This window comes from Lactuca virosa, chromosome 8 (assembly GCF_052849685.1).
Source record: "Lactuca virosa cultivar CGN04683 chromosome 8, Lactuca_virosa_CGN04683_v6, whole genome shotgun sequence".
In the NCBI taxonomy this organism is placed as follows: domain Eukaryota; kingdom Viridiplantae; phylum Streptophyta; class Magnoliopsida; order Asterales; family Asteraceae; genus Lactuca; species Lactuca virosa.
In genome coordinates this window covers 38,162,856-38,186,836 of record NC_136433.1, presented here as the reverse complement: position 1 = coordinate 38,186,836, position 23,981 = coordinate 38,162,856, and the positions used below count along the sequence as shown (strand labels likewise).

The window sequence follows — 23,981 nt, the reverse complement described above, 5'->3', positions numbered from 1 at the left end:
TCGTGTTCATGTCAAGTGTAAACACGATGTCGTGTCGTATCGTCTTCGTGTTCAAAATTCGACATGAAATTGACATGATTTAGCATTTGTTTGTCGTGCTTTTGTGTTTTTCGTGTTTGTCGTGTTATCTATGATTAAATATTAATTAAATAAACTAATTGTTATATTATGTTATCTTTGTCGTGTCGTGTCGTGTCGTTTTTAATTTGTTCGTTTTCATGTTAATTAAAAAAACACGACATCATGTCATGTCGTGTTCATGTTACATAAAACCTTGTTGTGTCGTGTCAGACAAAAACACGACATGATGACCCAATTTGCCACCTCTACTTAAGATACACAAACACGACACAATGACCCGATTTACCACCCCTACTTAAGATATACAAATGCTTATTGTTTGAAAACACCAAAGCTGCATTAAATGATCTATAGATTGGGCCGAGGCACTTGTCTTCTCTGATACTCATTGATGTCTGCTTCTATTCTCCCACATTACCCTTGGCGATTGTTGATTCTACTTTGATTTTTGGGTACTGGTTTGGTACACAATCTTCGGAGTTGTTATAAATAAGTTAGAAAGGTTAAGCGGAAGAAATAACAACATACTTTGTTGATTTGTTTGTTGGAGCATCATATTTTCATTTCTACATGTTACAGTGTTGTACTTCTGGAAAATTTACTTGATTAGAGCACTATTCATCCATATTAAAGGCTATTTTCATTCCTTATAGAAAAAGAGTTAGAAGAAGTATCCAAAAACAATTTGATGTTGATTTTGTATTTGTGCTGTCGTACATTGGCTGGATACCACATAAACAACTAAACTGAGAAATATCATTGTAACTGGTTATTGGCTCATATTTGTAATTTTGTTGAACATAGGGACCATTCTGTACTTTTATGAAATGGAGGGACTTATGTAACTTTGTGAAACACAAGGACCATTTATGTAAAAGAATTATTAGATAGGTAGCATTTCTGTAATTTTATAAAAGACAGGACCATTCCTGTAAATTCTTTATTAGGCAGGTGCCATTTCTTTAAATTCTTTATTAGGCAGACATCATTTCTGTAAATTTATAAAAGACAGGACCAATTTGTGAATTATTTTCTAGGCATGGATTATTTTTGTAAATTTATGAATCAAAATCTCAAGTGGAAATATCTTAACTCCCGTTTGATATAGGTCCCCTTCTAACTGTTTTTTCTTAACTCCATTTAGAAGGAAGCACATTAAATTTCGCGGAAAAGGGAAAAAGAAGACAGAAAAGAACCTTCCATGTAAACACGAATAATAGTAAAGTAAAAAGCGATATTCGCGTTTACTTCACTGGTGTTTACATTGCTTTGTTTGTCACACGCTTTCTACTCTGGTTTCTTGATTTCTTTCTCCGAGGTACATAGCCCTCCTTCAGACCTTCACTGTCGGCGATATCTCCTCCACCTCCGTCACCATCGTTGGTTACTGTACCCCGGCCTCCCTCCTTTACCATCATCGGCTGCGATTACGGACTTCCCCTGCTTCACAGTTGTGGCCTCACCGGCGATTAACTGGTTAGCGTTTTTTGATTTACAACAAGCGTTGAAAAAGGGTATTCGCGTGTGTTTGACTATTTTCTACTGCTGAGGTGTTCAAAGACTTCATGTATTTGCCTATTTGCTAATTGCTACTGTATTAACTATCTAAACTGATTAGTTAAGCAAGATTACTTGACTGTTTGTCTGTTTGAAGCTATTGTTGCAAGCTTGGGCTGTCAGTTTGAAGCTGTTCACCAGTGACATGCTTTTGGTTCCATGGTTCTCCTTCGTTAATATGTTCAAAATGATATCATACACTTTAAGCTTAATCTTTCTATATTAAGGTGCCAAATGTCAAATTCTTCAATCAAAATTTGTACAGTATATGTTTATATGTTTCGTTCTGACTTATGGACGCATTCTTTATATGAACGTTCTCATTTGAATTGATTCTGTAAAAGTTTACGTTGAGTTGGTTGTGTCAAATAAAAGGACTGAATTTCGGATATCAAAATCCACTATTTGAACACCTGAGTAGTGGTGCTAATGGGGCACGTATGTTTCTCATTGTGGTTCACCTTTGTAAGGGCAGGATTAAGAACTTCTAACCATACAATTAGGCAATAAATTCACCCTACTATGCCTACAAATCAATGTATACAGAGCTGCATCTTGAAATATGTTGTTATTGGGTTCCTTTTTAGGTTGTGTTTAACTTCAAATGTTCTTTGTTTTTTTAGGGTTTATGTTACGGTTTGTTGAAAATCGATATGTTGAAGTTAAAATGTGTTGATCTTTTTTTTTTTGTTTTTTATCTCGTCAATTGGGATCGGGCCTCCTCTAATTGGACATTTTTTAACCGGTTCGCCTGTTACCTTGCAGCTCCTCAGCTCTTAAACCCAAATATACAACCTCGAAGTGGAAATGTGGAATCACATAAAGTTTCTGCTGAAAAGGAAAAACAAAGACAGGAGAGGAACCTCACAGGTGAAGTTTACTGTGACACTCGAAACGGCTTCACCTCAACACCCAGAGACTATAGAAAAGCTCCCAAGCGATGTTTTATCAAACATATTCATCAGGTTATTGGCAAAAGAAATTGCTCAATTGAGGTGTGTCTGTAAATCTTGGAATGCTCTGTTATCTGAATCCTCCTTCATAAAATCCCACCTCCATCATTCAATCCATCACAAGGACGAGATTCTGTTGTTCTTCAGACATGCATTTTCTTTTGACCGGAGACCATTCACAGCACACACCTCTCATTCTCCCGATCTCGAACTGACTAATTTCATCAAACTCCCGACCAGTCCCCAATCTAAAGACACTAGGGGTGATATTATTGGATCTGTGAATGGCTTAATATGCTTCAAATACGGATCATATGATTATGCAATTCACATTTGGAACCCTTCTCTGTCTATGGTATTAACTCTCCCTCCATATTCTTTGCCCAAGGGTGAGTGGATGGTAAACCATTTCCGGTTTGGGTATGATCCCAAAACTGATGATTACAAAGTGGTGAAGCTTACAAAACTTTCCGGTGCAATCAGCATGTTATCACAAGTTGAGGTGTATAGTATGAGAAAGGGTTTGTGGCAGTTGATAACTCAAAGGTTTCCAGCGAACATCAAATGGGTTTCCGATGAAGAGGTAGTTTGTGTAGATGGGCATGAAGGCCATGTTCATTGGCTTGGTTATACTGATATGGAGCAGAAGTTACAAACGATATTGGCATTTGATTTGGGTACAGAGACATTCCGTGAGATACCTCTTCCAGATTCTATACTACATCTCCATGAAGAGTGCCTCAATGCGATGGGAGTTTTCGATGGAAAGCTTTGTGTGATGTCATGCATTTTTGAAGCTGGTAAATGTGAGGTGTGGGTGATGGAAGAGTATGGGGTGACTGAATCATGGGTCAAACATCATGGGTTTTCCCAGTTTAGTGCTGATATAGTTCCATATGGATTCACATTACGTGGTGAATTTCTTTTTCAAGTTGATGAAGATGCTAATGATGATTGTCTTGTTTTGTATGATCCAATTGCAGCCAAGGCTAAAAACTTCAAGAAAATGGGTAGAATAACCATAAGTAAAGTTGTGGAGTATGTTGATAGTCTTGTTTGGGTAGTACCTGAGGAGCGTGAGATAAGCTCCTGCAGCATCTCCCAGTTTTAATCTTGAAGCTTCACTTTGTTTCCTGTCAAATATCAATTCTTAGTGCATTACATCTGCATTCTCTCTTGTCATCATGATGTGTTTAACATTTGGACATGTTGGTTCGTTTTTAAATTATTTTTTGGTATTCATATTTTGTTTATATTACATTGAACAAATGTCTAGCCTTATTGTTATTATATATTATCTTTAATTCAAAGTATTTGATTTTCTGGTTTAATCTGACAATTATTCAACTATAGCTTGGGCCAGTTGCCTGGGCAATACAAGAAAACAAGTGGGATATATTCAATATTTGGAGTTTGTAGTGCATTAGATCATATATTATGTTGAAATGTTGAAAGTTTTGTGAGGACCATTTTGCAAATAAAGGAATTAGAATTAAATAAATAAAGTAAATACATCATTTCTATGAAACCCCTTTGTATCCTTTTCTTGAACGTTGAAAGAAAGAATATGAGAAGCAAGAGCATAAAGGAAGAATAGGAGAAAAGAATCGTAATCTATTGAAGCAGTTACGGATTGGAAGTGAAGCTCTGGCCTATGTGATACATTAAGATTTGGATGTTTATTTTGTGAAGAGCATAATCTGGATTGTTCTGTAACAAAAGCCAAAGGAGAAATGCAAGGTATACATATACTTATGATGTATGATCAATCTAGTTTGGAAGTGGAATCGATGATGATGATGATGATGATGCTGAATGATATAAGTAATTTAGTAAAATCTAAAGGGTGATTATACCCTTATATATAAGTGGATGAATGTATGTGTTTGTTAAAAGGGATATGTAACCTTATAATCAAGGCTTAGTTTATTATATTCAATGTAATTATTGTGTTATTGTATGCATAAATGTGGGCTAATCATTTTACTTATTTTAAAAGAGTGATTAATATATATTATTGAATTAAATATAATTGAAAAATACCATCTAATTTAACTAGAAGGGTATTTTAGTCAATTAATACAGATTTAATAAAGAAAATTTGCTTTATAAATTTCTTGTAGAATAACAAAATTCTCGAACCATCAATTGAAGAATTAAAAAAAATTACATTAATTCTTATAGAATACATGTAACAATTGCTAAGAATTACATTTATTGTTAAAGAATAAAACTAAAAAAACTTTCAAATCTGAAAAAAAAAACATCAAAATCTAACAAAGACACTAATACATTCTAAAAGAATAATGTTGCTAAGAGGCGTCGTTCAAATTTCGTGGTCCGTTCTTCAAGCATCAACTTCTGTGGAAACAAATCTAATGAATAAATTAGTGAGAAAATATCCATATTCCATTCCAACATAATTGGAATTCGTGATTCCATTCTGATAGAATTGGTCTCTAACTTATTTTTTTAACTCGGAAGGTCCCTACTGTTTGTTATTCCTACACGCTTGGTCCCTATTGTTTGTTTTTGTTACGCATTTGGCCTCTATCTTACGTAAAAAGACAATTATTTAAATAGGGAAAAAAAATGGTAGGGTAGATAACGTAAGGTGAGGGAGTAGGGTGGAGGTGTGTTTATTTAAATAAATTAAAAAATCAAGGGAAAAATACTTTTTATGTAAGACAGGGACCAAACGTGTAACAAAAACAAACAGTAGGGACCTTCCGAGTTAGAAAAATAAGTTAGGGACCAAACGCGTAAGTTACCCTAAACCATAGAGACTATTCATGTAATTTACCCTAAAATTAGTTTATTTCTAATCCAATAAGCTGATTTTTAAGGATTTTATCCAAATACTTAAACTTAACTTATTGTGGTGAGAATAAGCAATAAACAATAAACACCCTCTTTTTTTCCCATCCAAACACCCCCTGTTATTAATGAAAGGTAAAATTAAGAGGACATTGTTATTAAAATATAAAATAAATAAATTAAATAAATAAATAATACTCCCTCCGTTCCAATATTATTGTCAACAGACAAAAAACATACATATTAAGAAAAACATTAATTACCACTAATTTTCTTGAATAAAATGACAGTTTTATCCTTACCTTGCATTTAATGTTCCATTAAATCCTTAGTTGGTTAAGTAATAATGAGGGGGTATTTTGGTAAAAATGTTATTTATTTTTAGAAGTGGACTATTATTTTGGAACAAACCAAAAATAATGAGGGGGTATTTTGGTAAAAATGTTATTTATTTTTAGAAGTGGACTATTATTTTGGAACAAACCAAAAAGGAAAGATGGATTATAATTTTGTGGGACGTATTAATTAACAATACAAAACGTGCGCTAAGCAAAACCCGTAATTTTCCCCTGTATTACTTTACTTTGCTCTCTGGTTTCTTGTTTCCCAAATTCAAAACCCTCCGGCGATATCTCCTCCCCCTTCACTGTCGATTACTGTCCTTCGGCCGGTCTCCCCTCCTTTACCATCATCGGCGATTACTGTTTTCACCTGCTTGACCATCGTGGCGGGCACTGACGACTATCTGGTTACCGTTTTTTTAATACACGTCAAGCGTTGTTGTTGAAAAGGGGATTCGTGTGTGTGTGTGTGTGAACGACTATTTTCTATTGTCGAGGTACTTTGCCTTCTTGTATTTCTAACTTCATTTATTTGCATTGAAAAGGGGAAACGAAGACTTCATGTATTTTGCTATTTGCTACTGTCGAAACCTTATATGTGGGTATCTAATTGACTAGCTAAGCATGAGTACTTGACTGTTTGTGTGTTTGAAGCTATTGTTACTCGCAACAAACGCAGAGCTTGGGGCTCTCACTTTGATAGCTGCTGCTCACCACCAGTGACATGGTTTTGATTAAGCACCATGGATCTTGTCCATTAATAATATGTTTCATATGTTCCAAATGATATCTCATACATGTTAAGCTTATATTTTGTATAAGTGTGCCAAATGACATTTTCTTTAAGAAAATTTTGTATATGTTTAAATATTACTGACTATTGTACATATTATGTTTATATGATTTGAATTGATTCTATAAATATGTCAAAGAAAAGGACTGAGTTCTAGATAACACCAACATCAAAATCGATTATTTGATTTTTTGGACATCCACACACACCTACAGTAGTGATGACAAGTCTGTAAGGGCATATACTTTTCACATCTGGAACCCTTCTCTGTCTGTGGTGTTAACTCTCCCAGTAAGTTCTTTGCCCAAAGTTGGTTTGATGGCAAACCATGTCCGATTTGGGTATGATCCCAAAACTGACGATTACAAAGTTGTGAAGCTTACAAGAATTTTACAACCACCTGGAATGATATGGCAAGTAGAGGTTTATAGCATGAAAAAGGGTTCGTGGGAGTTTATTATTCAAACGTTTCCATTGCATCTCACACAGATTTCCGATCTAGATGATGAAACTTGTGCAGATGGCCATCTTCATTGGCTCTGTTATTGTGATGATCTGGAGCAGAAGCAAGAAACGATAGTGGCATTTGACTTGGGTGTAGATACATTCAATGAGATCCTTTTCCAAGTTCTATACTTCATCACCAATCACCATGGAAGTCGCTTTAATTACTTAGGAGTTTTGGCAGGAAAGCTTTGTGTGATGTCATGTGTTGACCATGGTGAGTGTGAGGTGTGGGTGATGGATGAGTATGGGGTGGCTGAATCATGGGTCAAACAAACATCATGCGTTTTCCCAGTTTAGTGCTGATATATTTCCATATGGATTCACATCACAGAATGAGTTTATTTTTTATGTTGGTGGTGGTCGTTTAGGTTTGTATGATCCAGTGTTGTCAATAGCGACCATAGCGATCGCTATAGCGAATAGCGAGGCGAGGCGATGCAGTGTCGCTATGGGGTTCATAGCGACTGAATAGCGACATAGCGACCTATTTGACTTTTTTTTAAAAATTTTTTTTATTTTTTTTATTTTTTAAATCTAGTATAAATAGAATTGTTTTAGGGTTTTTAGCTGACTAAGTCAAAGAGAGCATCGGATATCTAAAACTAACACTTGTTTTTTTGTAATATGCATGTTTTAGAACTTAATTGAGCTAATAGTCTTGGTTTTTAGCTTATTTATTAGTTATAATTGCTAATTAGGTGAAGGTAAAAGTAGTATTAATTTTTTAATAGGCATTCGCTAAAATGAAATAGCCATCGCTATTTCATCGCTATCGCCACATAACATATAGGTAGGTTGTCGCTATTACCTCGCTATCGCTATCGATAACACTGGTATGGTCCAGTTGAAGCCAAGACTAAAATTTTCAATATTACGCGTGGATTTGATATAGATAAAATTGTTAAGTATGTTCATAGTCTTGTTTGGGTAGCACCCACCAAGAGTGAGATGAGATGCTGAAGCGTAGTTTCAATTTTGAAGAAGCTTCGGCGGATGGCAGATTGATTAAAGGGCTACAAAAGGCAACATAGCGGATCTACTTCTTTCTATCATTTTGTTATAACTACTGTGCATGATGGCTGATGCTATGTTTATTAATTAGTTTTCTGTCAAATGTCGCGCATTATATCAACATTCTCGTTCATCAGCATGATGTGTTTGACATTATTGTTCAATTTGCTTTTGTGCTGCTATGAATGCAGACAAGTTTTATCATTAGTTCATTTGTAAATTATGTTGGTGGTATTTATGGTTTGTTTTTATTGCTCTTTTTCCATAAGCACTGAGTAAACGTCTAGCCTTATTGCTCTCCAAGGAATCTTTTATCTTTTTCCTTGACCTAATTATCTTGGGCGCAAATCTAATAGGAAATATTAATAGATATCGTTGTTGTATTATAACATGTATATCCGGTAGAATCATTAAAAATATTGTAAAGATGTTGTAGATTATCTTGTCTAATTTGTAGGCACTCTGATACAGAGGATAAGCAACGATTCCAAAATTTATTTTGTTATGGTATCAAAGCAAGAATCGATCATTTCCTAACCCTAACTATTTTTCATCGCCAGCTGCCTTTCTCTCTTGTTCTCTACCACCTTCTTCTATTTCAATGGCTCTCCACCGTGCTCTCATTGTTACCAACATTCACAATTTTATTCCCATCAAACTTGAGATGGAGAACAACTCCTACACCTCCTCGTTAGAGCTCTTTAAGTTTCACTGTAGGGCTTTTGAAGTCATCGACTTCATCATCCCTGGTACTTTAGTGGATCTATGGTACTACCTCCCATGATCTCCTTCACACTATCTTCACTCTTGACTCCACTGCGGCGACAACCTTCACAAACATCTACCAAGACAACAAAAATTCTTGAGTTGTCTATATGGAACAGAAGCTGACCACCACCTGTCTTGACAGTATCTCCGATGTGCATTCCTATTGTCAAGCCATGAAATTGCTTGTTGACCAACTCGCTAATGTTGGAGCTCCCGATCTCCAACAAAGGCCTTGTCTTACAAATCATTGCAGGTCTCTCCGAGCAATATGATGGGATTGCCATGCTGATTCAACAATTTGATCCTCTTCCCGAGTTGACGAGTTTTATGATGTCCGATCCAATCTTATTATGAAGGAAACCTGAAAGTCCAACCAAGTGTCCCACACGACTTTGATCTCCACTTCAAAGCCAGGAACTACACCTTCTCCTCAGCCATGGGTTGCAATGGCAGGGGCCGTGGCAACTTCAACAACTAGGGGCGTGGTCGAGGTAGGGGACGAGGCAATAATGGTTAAGGTCGTGGCTCGCAACACCAATACCAACATCAGGGGTCCTTTTCTCCCAATCGTGGACCTCTTTCTCCTTGGAATAACGGGCAACAACAACATTCCCAAGGCCCTTTCCTGGCCGGTTCCATCACCACAACCACCATACGGACAACGTCCTCATTGGGTTGTCCCACATTGCCCTCACATGACGATGCCACAACCTACACCACACACAATCATTAACTCCTGAAGCATACACTAATATTCATGGTCCTCGTCATCCCTCCTTTTACGACAGCTACGGCGTTGGTCCCACCTCTACAGATATCGAGCAAGCATTACACACCATGTCCCTCAACCCTCCGGACAAAAAAAAAAAAACATGGATACCAATGCCACATCCCATATGACAAACAATTCAGGTCCTCTCTCGTCTTATTGTAACAATAATACATTAAATGATATCATGGTCGGTGAAGGTTTAGAATACCTATACATGGATCCGACCATACCATTTTAAAACCATCATTTCCACATCTTAAACTTAACCACATTCTTCACTCTCCTCGTCTTATCAAAAATTTATTATCATTTTGTCGATTCACAATCAACAACCAAGTTTCTATTGAATTTGATGTTTTTGGTTTTCTTGTGAAGGACTACCAGACGCAGACACCTATACTTCGATATAACAACATCAGGGACCTTTACCCGCTTCTTTCTTCTTCAATACAAGTTGTCGCTCCCTTTTCCTTTTCACCTATACTTCGATATAACAGATAGGGCAATGATGTTTTCCATGATAATTAAAACAAAGATTTCGGAAAAACACACCTTGTAGAGGAACCCTAGTTGGAATATATTTGATTCGGACGAATCACAAGGGTAACAGAAAGATCTACAAGATTTTTATTGGCTATCCATTAATTCTTTACTGCTGAATATTGTTTGAATTGGGTTAGTTGATGAGTTTTTCTCTCTTGAAAATCAAGAAAAGAACAAAAGAAAAAAAAAGTAGTTAGAGATTATTTATATTTAAGTACCAAATCAGATTTGATTGAGTCAATGTTTGAGTGACTAAATATGGGGTATGTCCGTGATTAAGTAAAAGGGTAGAAGACCGAATCAAATGCAAAAAAAAAATGGTGTTAAATAATTTGAATGTGACTAGTCATAATCGATACCCAAGTAAAAACGTATTCTTCATAACAAACTCACAAAAGATGCTTCCGACATGCCACCATCCGCACATGTACTTTAAATACAAATTATATAATTTATTAGCATTTGACAATGTTTTTGTATCTTAATGTTTTTTAAACCGACAAATCTAGGGGTGTCGAACGGGTAAAATTTTCGGGTTTCGGGTAGAACGGGTCGGGTAGAACGGGTATTTCCTTAAGAAAATAATACCCGATACCCGACCTATATTGTAATTCGGGTATTCGGGTTTGAGGTAGGGTCGGGTAATTATCGGGTATACCCGAAAATTTTTTAAATGACACTTATTGATAATTTTTTATTTTTTTATTTTTTTATTTTTACATGTTGGTTGGTTTAATAAAGAATCGGGTAGGAAAATACTCCATACAATTAACAAGTACATATATAATAACAATACAAATCATTATAATATGTTATGTACTTTTTTAATTCCATTCCGTGCGATAGTGAGAAACTGAGAATTGTGATGACGGTTCAAGATTTCAGCTTCAGCGTCGTATTCCCTTTGCAAGTTTGCGTCGACCGTCGAGCCGTCGTTCATAAGAAGGAAACGAAGGGTTTTGTTTTATTTGAAGTGTGCGTACGTGACTGCATTGTATATTTGGTATTATTTAAAAAATGAATTCGGGTATACCCGAAAATAAATATTCATACCTAAAACCCGACCTATATTATTATCGGGTTAACCTATTACCCGAATGTTCATACCCGTTACCCGTTCTACCCGACCCATTCTACCCGAATTCGGAACGGGTCGGATAGGTAGAACGGGTTTCGGGTTTTTTCGACAGGCCTAGACAAATCTAATCTACTACTAAGTTATAACCTAATTCTACTTATATTATCCAGGACAGGACTTACCCTCGATCTCAAAAGGAAAGACATCACCTACTACATAAACTATTTGTTTTTTTTTTGTACCTTAATGATATTTGTAAAATAAATAGTTTATTACCCTTTTATGAGTTTATCCACCCCAAAAGAAGCTCTCGCGGCCGCGCCACTTGTAACGGCTCTCCGTCCTCGCTCCGCACAGTATCTCGCTACTAACCGCCGCTCTCCGTCAGTGATCTCACGGGCTCTTGCTGTCACCGCCTGTTGCTGGTATGTCTGCCTGATTTTGTTAGCGTCCCTTTTCAACGATACGCAGACACCGGAAAACGAAATTTGCAGAATTGTTACCAAGGTCACCAAAAACAGCCTAATATTGTCCTTAAACCCCATCTTCATCAGCTAATTGACAGTTAGCAAATGAATACACCGTAGCGTACTAGCATGCCTACAAAACATAGAATACAACAAAGTCAATGTCAATGTGTACAGAGCTAATTCTACATATGTTTTGATGTTGGGGTTGTGTTTAAATTAAAATGCTTCGGTCATAGTTATATTTTTATTTGGATTTAAGTTATTATTCTTGTTGAGAATCCATATGTTCAAGGTTAAAATGTGTTGATCTTTTTGTTGGTTTGTGAAGTTGTAATGTTTTAAACTTTTTGTACATGTTTTTTTGAACAGCAGTCTACCTCATAGTTGAAGCGGGTGGGATTCAAATATTTTTTTGTTTTTATCTCGTTGATTGGGATCAGTCATAGACTAAGTGTTCCTCATCTTTAAAGCCCAAACATACACCTCTAAGCAGAAGTACATAACATTTCATCTGAAAAGGAGAAAAAAGACAGGCAAAGTCTACCTTGGCACTTAAAAATGGCTTCACCGGGACACCCAACAACGAATATGGAGAATCTCCCAGGCGAAGTTTTATCAGACATATTCATGCGGTTATTGGCCAAACAGCTTGATCAAATGAGGTGCATCTGTAAATCTTGGAATACTCTTCTGTCTGAATCCTCCTTTGTGAAATCCTACTGTTGTAAAATACGACGGATCCAAATTGACTTAAATAATATTAGCTCAATGCGGAATGGGATCAAAAATTATCAAAGCGTAATAATCACAACGAAATACGAATAAAATAAATAGAATAAAGACACAGGAATTTACGTGGAAACCCAAATCGGGAAAAAACCACGGGAGGAGGAAGCCGAGAAACAATTCACTATAATTTGAAGTGTTTACAGGGATTATGAAAGAGATTACAAAAAGAGTGAGAGGGCTAAAATATATGGTGGTGTATCAGAGTGTATATATATATATATATATATATATATATATATATATATATATATATATATATATATATATGTAATGTTTTACTATATATATATATATTTGATTGTTGGGTTATATTTTGTGGGTTAAGTCTCTCTGGCTATTTATAGCCAAAGAGGAGAATATAAATCTAATGTGAAAACAAAAATGCCGTCCAAAAAATTGCTGCGCCTCCACTCCGTCCAATTTCATTTTCAATTTCATATTAGATTACTATTCATAGTCAAACTATGAATAGTAAATGATAAGTTACGGAAATAACCCCTGAACTATTTGCCACTTGCTAATTTTGGAGGCAACTTTTCCACAATCTCCACCTTGACATCAAAATTAAGCAAGTCATGCTTTACGATTAGTCAAAACCTTTAGCTCATCAAACTCTAAAACTTCCATAAAAAACTGCAATTTTGTATAGAGAAAAATTGTTTCCGGAAAAATAAATAATAGTTCCTCCACCACGAGCCTTCAGGCTCAACTGCGATCAGAAACACCCACCATGTCCAAACATAATTTGAACTTGGCTATAGGAAGACTTTTAGTGAACATATCAGCGGGATTATAATCTGTATGAATCTTGTCCACAACACAATCACCTTTTTCAATGATATCCCGCACAAAATGATAACGAATATCAATATGCTTTGTTCGGTCATGAAACATTTGATCTTTACTCAAGAAGATAGCACTCTGGTTGTCACAGAAAACTGTGGTCACCTTTATTCTATCATCAAGTTCTCCGAATAACCCCTTCAACCAGATATCTTCCTTAACTGCTTCTGTAATCGCCATGTACTCTGCCTCGGTAGAAGACAGGGCAACTGTAGACTGTAACTGGGCTTTCCAACTAACAGCACAACCATTTAGTGTAAACACATACCCTGTAATTGATCTTCGTTTATCCAAATCTTTTCCATAATCTGAATCAACATATCCGAACACCCCAGTGTTAGATTTGCCAAAACGTAAACACATGGAAGACGTACCTCGTAAATAACGAAAAATCCACTGAACTGCTTTCCAGTGTTCTTTCCCCAGGTTCGCCATGTATCTACTAACCATGCTAACAGCATAAGCCAAATCAGGGCGTGTGCAGATCATAGCATACATTAAAGATCCAACAGCACTAAAGTATGGAACACGTGCCATGTAAGCCATATCAGTCTCATTAGTAGGACTCAAAGCGGATGATAGCTTGAAATAAGCTGCAAAAGGTGTGTTGACAGACTTTGCTTCGTGCATATTGAAGCGTCTTAGGACTTTCTCAATATAACTTTTCTGAGAAAGATGCAAGATCCTAGACTTCCTGTCACGAATAATTTCCATACCTAAAATCTTTTTGGCAGCTCCTAAGTCCTTCATTTCAAATTCAGCTTTCAACTGGTCTTTTAACTTCTGAATCTCCTTCATATCTTTTGCTGCAATCAACATGTCATCCACGTACAAGAGTAAGTAGATCTTTGAACCATTGTCACCTTTCTTGAAATAAACGCAACTATCATAGGTGCACCTGCTGAATTTGTGACTGGTCATGAAAGAATCGAACCTCTTGTACCATTGTCTAGGAGACTGCTTGAGGCCATAAAGAGATTTGTTCAACTTGCATACGTAGTTCTCCTTTCCAGGAACTACAAAACCTTCAGGTTGTTGCATAAAAATCTCTTCCTCAAGCTCACAATTTAGGAAAGCTGTAGTGACATCAAGTTGTTCTAACTCAAAATCGTTAGAAGCAACCAACCCCAACAATACACGAATGGAAGTATGTTTGACAACTGGGGAATAAATGTCAGTATAATCAATACCAGGAATCTGACTGTAGCCTTTAGCTACTAACCGAGCTTTGTATCTTGGTTTATCATTTGGGTTGACAGGCTCCTTGAGCTTATAGACCCACTTGCATTTAACTGGTCTCTTCCTTTTCGGAATAGGAACTAAATTCCAAGTACTGTTTTGCTGCAAGAATTCCATCTCATTTTGCATAGCGAGCATCCAATCATTTGAGTCTTCAGATTTGATAGCCTCGTCATAATTCGCAGGCTCCGTTGCGTACTCAATATTATCAGCAACAATAAAAGCATAGGCAACCAAATCAGATTCAGCATACCTCTTCGGAGGAATAATCTGTCTTCTCGGTCTATCTCTTGCAATGCTTGGAGTAGTAGCTTGTGGTTGTGAAGGTGTTGAATCTTCACCAACAACATGCTCATCCGACGAAGAAGAATCTTGATGCTGATTTGTACTCTGATTAGTGGTAGGTGAAGTAGGAAACTCCACCTCCATTTGAGCATACTCTTTATTTGCTTCGGATGATACATCTGATGCATCTGTTCTTTTAGAAGAGTCAGCAACTGGTTGAATCATAGCAGACTCATCAAAAGTAACATCTCTTGAGATGATAATTTTCTTCAAATCAAAGCTCCATAACTTGTAACCCTTTACACCTTGATTGTACCCAAGAAAAAACGCATTTGATTGCTCTTGGTTCTAGCTTCCCATTGTCAACTCGTGCATACGCTGGACATCCGAATGGTTTTAAATCTGAATAATTTGCAGGTTTACCGGACCATAACTCAAACGGAGTTTTCTTCTCGATTGCTCGTGACGGTGATCGGTTGATAACATAGCAAGCAGTCGAAGCAGCCTCGGCCCAAAAAGACTTTGGCAATTTGGAATTAGAAAGCATACACCGGACCTTCTCCATAATGGTGCGATTCATCCTTTCAGTTACACCATTTTGTTGAGGTGAATGGACTACTGTGCGATGTCGAGTAATGCCTTCCTTTTGACAATAGACATTAAACTCTTCTGAGCAAAACTCAAGTCCATTATCCGTACGAAGATACTTTACCACCAGACCTGATTGCTTTTCAACCTGAACTTTCCAATTTCTGAAGGTAGAGAAAACGTCTCCTTTATGTTTTAAGAAGAAAGACCACACCTTCCTGGAGAAATCATCAATAATAGTGAGCATATAAATAGCTCCACCTTTTGAAGCAACTCGAGCCGGTCCCCACAAATCCGAGTGAACATAATCAAGTGGTCCTTTCGTTGTATGGATACCACTTGCAAACCTTACTCGTTTTGCCTTGCCATATACACAGTCTTCACAGAAATCCAAATCAACAATCTTTTGTTGACCAAGTAAACCTCTTCGACTCAATTCTGACATGCCTTGAAAACTCATATGGCCGAGTCGAAGGTGCCAAAGACGGGACTGATCTGGATCAGAAAGAGACTTTGAAACAACAGCAGCATCACTCGAAATTGTTTGCCCGTCAAGAAAGTAAAGATCTGAGGTTTTTCGTTTGGCTCTCAGTTTGTCGGAACCGTCTTTGAATACCCTGAGAACTCCACCTTTACCAACAAACTCGTATCCCTTTTTGTCAAAGGAACTGAGAGATAACAAGTTTCTTCTGAGGTCAGGAACATATCTAACATCCCCCATGGTTCGAATAACTCCGTCAAACATACGGATCCTGACTGAACCATGTCCAAGAACTGGACATGTAGTATTGTTACCCATCAACACATAGCCCTGGTTAACCTTTTCAAATGTGTAAAACCAACTTTTGTTGTGACACATATGAAAAGTACAACCAGAGTCGAGTATCCAATCACCAGTGGAATCCAGTTTATCTGAATAAACTGTCAAAAGTTCTTCAATACCTTCGACCTCAGCTAGATCGGCTTCACCCGAAGTGCTAGCTTGTTTACCATTTGCTGCCGTCTTCTCTTTTTCTTTGTTCTTCAACTTGAAGCATTCTTCAAGCACATGTCCCTTCTTGTGACAATAGTTGCAAAACTTTCGTTTGCCTTTTGACTTGGATCTGGTTCTGTTGGAAGATTGAGAAGTTCTACTTCTCTCTGTTGTTCTTTCTCTGGCATTCAAACCTTCGGCTTTAGCATCACTTGAACCACCACCAGTAATATGCTTCATCTTCTCTTTTGAATCCAAAGCTGTATAGACTTCATCTAAAACTAAAGTGTCACGGCTATAGATAATAGTATCATGAAAATGGTTATAGGATTCTGGCAACGACGATAGTAAGAATAGAGCCAAGTCTTCATCTTCATACTGAACATCCATATTCTCTAAGTTATTTACTAACTCTTTAAATGTGGATATATGTTCAGTTAAAGAGCCTCCTTCAATCATCTTGAGATTGAACAACCGTTGCTTCAAATGCAACTTGTTTGGTAAGCTCTTGGTCATCAACAGTTGCTCCAACTTTAGCCATAAAGAAGCCGCTGACGTTTCTTTTAGAACATCTTGCAAAACATCGTTTGACAAGTGCAAACGAATCTGGGATAAAGCCTTCAGATCTTTCATCTCCTTTTCTTCTTCGGTCCATGTATCGGGCATCATATTGAAAACCCAAGAGTGCCTTGTGTAAATCCATCTGAATGAGAATGTCTCTCATCTTTACTTGCCACAACGGAAATCGTGTGTTACGACCCAGTAGTGTAATATCGTATTTTACCGAAGACATGATTAATTACTTGATAAAATGATCCCAATGAGCTAATATTACAACCCGGATGCTCTGATACCAATTGTTGTAAAATACGACGGATCCAAATTGACTTAAATAATATTAGCTCAATGCGGAATGGGATCAAAAATTATCAAAGCGTAATAATCACAACGAAATACGAATAAAATAAATAGAATCGAGACACAGGAATTTACGTGGAAACCCAAATCGGGAAAAAACCACGGGCGGAGGAAGACGAGAAACAATTCACTATAATTTGAAGTGTTTACAGGGATTATGAAAGAGATTACAAAAAGAGTGAGAGGGCTAAAATATATGGTGGTGTATCAGTATATATATATATATATATATATATATATATATATATATATATATATATATATATATATATATATATATATAATGTTTTACTATATATATATATATATATATATATATATTTGATTGTTGGGTTATATTTTGTGGGTTAAGTCTCTCTGGCTATTTATAGCCAAAGAGGAGAATATAAATTTAATGTGAAAACAAAAATGTCGTCCAAAAAATTGCTGCGCCTCCATTCCGTCCAATTTCATTTTCAATTTCATATTAGATTACTATTCATAGTCAAACTATGAATAGTAAATGATAAGTTACGGAAATAACCCCTGAACTATTTGCCACTTGCTAATTTTGGAGGCAACTTTTCCACACCCACCTCCATCGTTCAATGCATAACAACGAGAAGATTCTTTTGTTCTTTGACAAGGACTTTTCTTTTAACTGTGATTCATTCACAGCACTCCCCCCTCGTTCTCCGGATCTCAAACTTACTAATTTCATTAAACTCCCGGATATTCCTCAATCTGAATATACTTATGGCAATGTCATTGGATCCACGAATGGCTTAATATGCTTTTATTACAAATCACATCCTGATGATTATGTTGTTTGTATTTGGAACCCTTCTCTCCGTGCCATGTTAACTCTCCCACCATGTTCTTTGCCATCCTGTCAATTAAATTTCGGGTTTGCGTATGATCCAAAAGCGGATGATTACAAAGTTAAGCTTACAAGCCTTTCCGAACCACTGACAATGATACAAATCAAAAACCGTAGAACTGATTATCACATGCAAAAGTTCTACCTTGTTACGCTTCTTGACACAATATGATGCAAACAATTAAAAAACAATTTTTGAAATATAAAGTCGTCTTTGAAGTTCGAGAGAAGTTGTCTTATAAGTATGTAAACGTGCTTGAAGATGGAGATAATGTCCGCACTATTTGATGTTGATTTTGTATTTGTATCTGCATTGGTTGGATACCACATAAACAACTAAACTGAGAAGAAAACATCAAATAGTAATAGGTTATCGGTTCTCCAAGATTAACATTGCTAGAATCATTAGAAAGTTATAAGTATAATGTTATTTTGTATAAAAGTTGAAATACATCATAGAAAATTATAAAATATGTTGTTTATTCTTGCAAATTTTCTGAATAGTTTTGTAGCATTTGTAACAAAACAAACTATTTACCAGGATAGGGAGGTTCCTTATTTTCTTTTTTACCCTATTTTTATTAAATATTACTCCAAGTGTCTTTTAGGCATAAAATTCTAATGCATGTTATGTTTCGGACGTAAATAGTGTTGGCCCCCTTTACATAATTTCTTCTTCTTTCTAACGATATTTAAAACTATTTTCCAAAAGTACAAATTTTATTGAAAATATTAAAGAAAGTATTTTCGAACCAGGTCAATATAAACTTGAAAATAGTTGCAATAGTATGAATATGGCAAGTACTATGCCCTTAACTATTTCATTTTTTTTTAATTATCTTAGTTAAAAAAAAATCTCACGCACCTTTTTTCTCTCAACCACCACCGTATGGCCCCTCGCCATGCTCAATAGGGTTTTCAGATCTACAAATAAATGCCATCACTTTGTTAGTTTTTTAGATCTTGATGTTATCAATTTTATGGCATTGTGATGGAAAGAGTTGATCCAGACACCATACCCTGGCTCCAGAAAGAATCATGGTTCTAATAGAAAACGGTTTTCATCAATCTGGTCAAGCTAAAGAGGCTTTTTGGGTTGTTAGATTTAATGTATATTTGTGAGTAAATTGGATATATGATACAATTAGGTTTAGGAGACCCTGGTTTTCTGAAAAATTGGTTTCAGTTAATTCCATAAAAAAGCCTTGTTTTTTTTAAATTTCGTTATTGCTAATGCTAGTCCTTACATAAAATTGAGCTAAGTAGTTGATTTAGTTACTGAAGAATGAAATCTTAATGTGAGGTATGGGCATGGGCATATCTTAATCTTTGATGATTTTTGATTTCTTTAATCACATGACACGTATTTGAATGTTATAAAAATCTTGTCATACATACTTATAAAGCTAGCATTTTTTCTTGAATCTCATGCATTTGAAACCCTATTTTCAAACCACATTCATTTGAAACCCCATTTTTTAACTAATGCAACTCAAAAGTTTTCTTAATTAGGATTTAACATTGAAAAGTTTTATAACTTATATTATGTTTAATTAGCATTTAGTGAAAAGTTTACTATAAAAAGGCCAATCTTTTATGTCTTTTGTGTTATATAAAATCTTACATGTAAGAAGGATTTGAAGATATTGTGATTCAAAAGTTTTCTTATAGTTGAAGCATTCACGATCCAAATATGATGATTTGAAGAAATGAGTTATGTCGCATCATTGGTAATTGTAATATGATATTTTTATTTCAACCAAAACAAATGAAGCTTTTCTATTCTTTCTTCATATTCAGTTTATCATTTAATATTTATATGTGATTTGTGTGTATTACTCCATCTTAAATGTGACTCTCCAAACATCAATGTTTTGCTTGGAATATCTTTCTGATTCTTCTTTTTCAAGAAAAATATTTTGATTGAAGGTTAGTGAAGAATTGTTATCAAGTTTCTATGGTTGAATGGTGTTAAATGAAGAAAGAAGATTCATAAAATGGATATAGGTTTTTTGTTTGAGCAAAATTGACGAATTTTAATTTTCTCTTTTGATTTAAATGTATGTTTATGTAACATCTTTATTTATATATTCAACCATCCAATGCTCTTATTTATTTCATTATAGTTTTTCTATTTTGATTATGTTTATTTTCTATTATTTTTTTGTTGGGTTATCGTACACAACATATTTAAAAGACAATATTTAAAAGATAACATAATTTTGAACATCTGATATGTAATTATGATAGACTTATCATAATATGTTCTTTATATGAAAGTAATTTATCCATCTTACTACGAGAAGAATTACATATGACATTTACGAAAACATATATATTATATGTGATTTGTTTAACATGTATATGTACCTATGTATGTTATAAATTTATAATTAAATATCTTTATGTTTAATAATTGAAGAGATTAAAATGATGCATCAAAACCAATTATTTAGACGGATATAATAATAATAATAATAATAATAATAATAATAATAATAAATATACATTTCCAAGTACCACATTCATTTGAAAGTCACACTACAACTCAAGAGTTTTCTAATTTATGTATATTTAATAGTTACAACTCAAAAGTTTTTAACTTATGATTATTAATTAGTAATCACTAATAACTTTTTATTTTCCTTTCGTTTATAAGGTTGTAAAGTTTTGCTCATTAAAAACATTAATGTATTTGAAGAGATTTGTGATTTAAATATGAAGAGTTAATATAAATGTTATAATAGATATTTTAGTGTTTTTATGTTATTAAAAGTTATAGTGTTTATTTTTCATATTTTTATTATTCGTTGTATATATATCTTTTTTAATACAAATGTTATAATAGATGTTTTTCTATTTTTATTTTACTACAAGTTGCAGTTCATATTTTTGTTCATACGTTTTGTTACCCGTTATATTATCAATCATTTGATATATAAGTTACACAATTTTAAACGGTTTATAAAATTATCAAATAATTGTATATATCACAATGACTTAAAAATTAAACTATAATGTTTAATAAAACTAATATGTTAACTATATGTTTGCTTTACTACTAACATTTTGTTTCAAAGTAGAAATATTAAATAATAATTAGGTAAAACTTATTATTTTAACTATATAATTTATTCTCGCGCAACGCGCGGGGATTCGTCTAGTTATTTAATAATTTAATAAAATCCATGTATAATTCAGTTACATGTTATGGGACTATCTAGAAACATATGCTTAAACGTCATCGCTTACGTTTTTATTCTTGTCCAGTAGTTTGTAAGCCCATCTATATAAGGGCATAAGTTTTAAGTTTAGGATCATCGAATCCATTCACCTACAATCACCACCACCACCATTAACAAAGCTTCCGTAGTATTTTAATAAAAAGGTGTGTTTTAAGTAATACTTGTACTTTAAAGTTTTAGTTTTTGAGCTTTAGTACAAGATAAAAATTCCTGGCAATGTAATTTTTATCTTGGTATCAGAGCTTTAAATCAAGACGTTCTTAGGTCTATGGAAGGCTAAACTCCTAAGGTATATTCAGGAAAAACAGTAAAGGTATTATTTTATCAATTTCTTGTATTTCTACGGTAACATTTCTGTTATAAACTTCATAAAAACCCTTGTTTTTAGATAAAAGACAACACAATTGCTTCTATTAAAAAGTACCGAAAGAGTCGGTAAATGTTTGAAGTTAACTGTTTGGTGAGTTTTAAAACAAGTTTGTAAATATAAACCTTTGAAGTTTTTTAATGTTATGTCCGATCGCTTTGAGCAATAGATACAAAATTGGTACGATAATTCACGAACTGTGGATCCTGAGTATATCATTTTTAAAGAAAATAGTTCTAAACCTACAACTACCGATTTAGCCAAAAATTTAGCTTGTATTTATAATCGTTTAAATCTCTTTTCTAAAGTAGCACTTAAGAATTTTAAAAGTATTTCTGAAAAACAAAAAGATCTTGAGTCAAAAGTCAAAAATTGTCAAGAGAAGCTTGAATCCTGTGAGGAGTTATTAAGAAAAACCCAGAGTGAAACCAGAAAAAGCTTTCAACAAATCTCAACTGAGATCCATCAATCTAAACAACTCACAAAAAGAGAAGTCCTGAGCCTTGTTCAAGAAATAGCTGAGCAACCAAAATTAGTTGAGAAAGAAGCCCTCAGACTAACAGAAGAACTCAATCATAAAACCCAGAAGGTTGAAAATCTTCTTCACGAGGTCAAGAAGTTCATCACCGGATGAGTATTGCCAATCAAAAGGCAACTACTGAGTATCAGGAAGCCATACAAGCCACTGAAGACTTTGAATCACCAGCAGTTGGTTTTGCAAAAACAACTGACTACAAAGAAGCTCTAGTTAGCCAAGTAAAGGCTGTTATAAAACAAAACAACACCTTGCTTTACTTAGCAACTAAGCAAAGTCAGAAACTAATTGAGATTGAAGAAAAGTTTGACAAGCTCAAACAAGAAGTTCAAACTGTTATCAAACAAAATACTCAGCCAGCAGATCTTGAAGACTCAATATCAAGCTTAACCAGAAGACTTGATAATTTCTCTATTAGTGGAAAACTTCCAGTAAAGAAAAGTAACGGGAAAATCTACGTCTTTGAAGATCCCAACAAAATCTTTAAAGAACAGTTTGGGAAAGAATCAAAGAAATGACTTTCAGAAGGCCTAGCATCCTCAATAGGAGTTCCACACAAACTCAAATAGAACTCCCAACTCAAGAAGATCAAATTCGTGGTTATCGACAAATGACCCGAAACAGATATCAAGCAGCTAGGGCAACAAGAAGAGTATTTGGAAGAAACAGCTATAATCACACCTTGGAGTCTGTTGTAGATCCAGAAAGACAACTTGAAATATCAAGAGAGAGAAGGGCAAATCTTGTTCCAGCAGAGGTACTTTATTCAAAAAATAGAAGTACTACAAGACACAGAGTCTACGAACACTACTATGAGCAAAGAATCCTATGTGTTGGAGAAAATCAAGTTAACCTTCGGCTGTGTAACCAAGAAAGCTACCAGAACTTGAGAACTTCAGGGCTCCAGCATATTCACCTAGGAATATTTATGATCAGGCTACATGCAATCCACCAGAGAAGTGCGGGAACAAATGCTCTAGTTGTCCTTCGAGATACTAGATGGGAAGATAGTCAACAAATCATTGGAACTATGGAAGTCGACCTCTCTGCAGGAACGCAGCTAGTCTACATGTTCCCTGATATGGTTCTAAGTATTGAGGACTTCCATAATCATGTAGAAGTTGTCATACAAACTCATGGGTATGAAACTTGGCAAGGAGGCGAAAGTAATCTTTTTGATTACAATAGCCATGACGGGTAGGCTATCAAACACTAGCTATATGGGATTCCAATATAGTGTAGAAAATGTTGTGGACCATCTCACAACAAATGGCATCACGGCAATTTCTGGTGAAAGAAGGAGTATAGAAGAGCTTGAAGGAATGAGCTGGAATCTAAAGCCATCTGAGCAAACATCAGTAAGTGTACCATCAAGAGTAGCGGTACATGAAAGGCTTAACAGATCATTAAGTCTCCAATTTGAAAGATATCGCCGAACCCCCCAACCAACAAGATACTCTGTTGACCAGAATGATCGAGAAGTACTAGGTAATGATCATTTGGACGAAGATGAAGAGCATTTTATAGGAGTATTTTTACAAACACCTCAGACAAAACATATCCCCTGTGATATATTTTTCTGTGAAGAATGTCTGGATGAAGCAAGGATCTTGGAGAATGAGCCATTGAACACAGCAAGACGTTCCAAT

The 23,981-nt window shown here is 35.1% G+C and overlaps 1 protein-coding gene and 1 long non-coding RNA gene across 3 annotated transcripts; one reads left to right on the top strand and one right to left on the bottom strand.

Moving 5' to 3' along the window:
• Positions 1-1,322: 1,322 nt before the first annotated feature.
• LOC145129967 (F-box/kelch-repeat protein At3g23880-like) lies at positions 1,323-3,922 on the top strand. Of its 2 annotated transcripts, none has more exons than XM_079064809.1 (2): positions 1,323-1,631; positions 2,404-3,922. In XM_079064809.1, the coding sequence occupies exon 2, from the start codon at positions 2,446-2,448 to the stop codon at positions 3,700-3,702; it is 1,257 nt and encodes a 418-aa protein (XP_078920935.1). In that variant the 5' UTR covers positions 1,323-1,631; positions 2,404-2,445; the 3' UTR covers positions 3,703-3,922. The 2 variants fall into 2 exon arrangements, with proteins under 2 accessions (XP_078920935.1, XP_078920934.1); XM_079064808.1 differs by having other exon boundaries at positions 1,324-1,557.
• A 952-nt stretch (positions 3,923-4,874) lies between these two features.
• On the bottom strand, positions 4,875-12,302 carry LOC145129968 (uncharacterized). The gene is made up of 3 exons (XR_013717747.1): positions 12,236-12,302; positions 11,498-11,821; positions 4,875-4,952 (listed from the first exon to the last, which is right to left on the bottom strand). It is a non-coding gene; the product is annotated as an uncharacterized LOC145129968 (long non-coding RNA).
• Between the last annotated feature and the right edge of the window lie 11,679 nt (positions 12,303-23,981).

What these genes read in the sequence shown, in the direction of transcription:
- LOC145129967 (XM_079064809.1), top strand. Translation starts at nt 2,446, where the DNA reads ATGTGGAATCACATAAAGTTTCTGCTGAAAAGGAAAAACAAAGACAGG.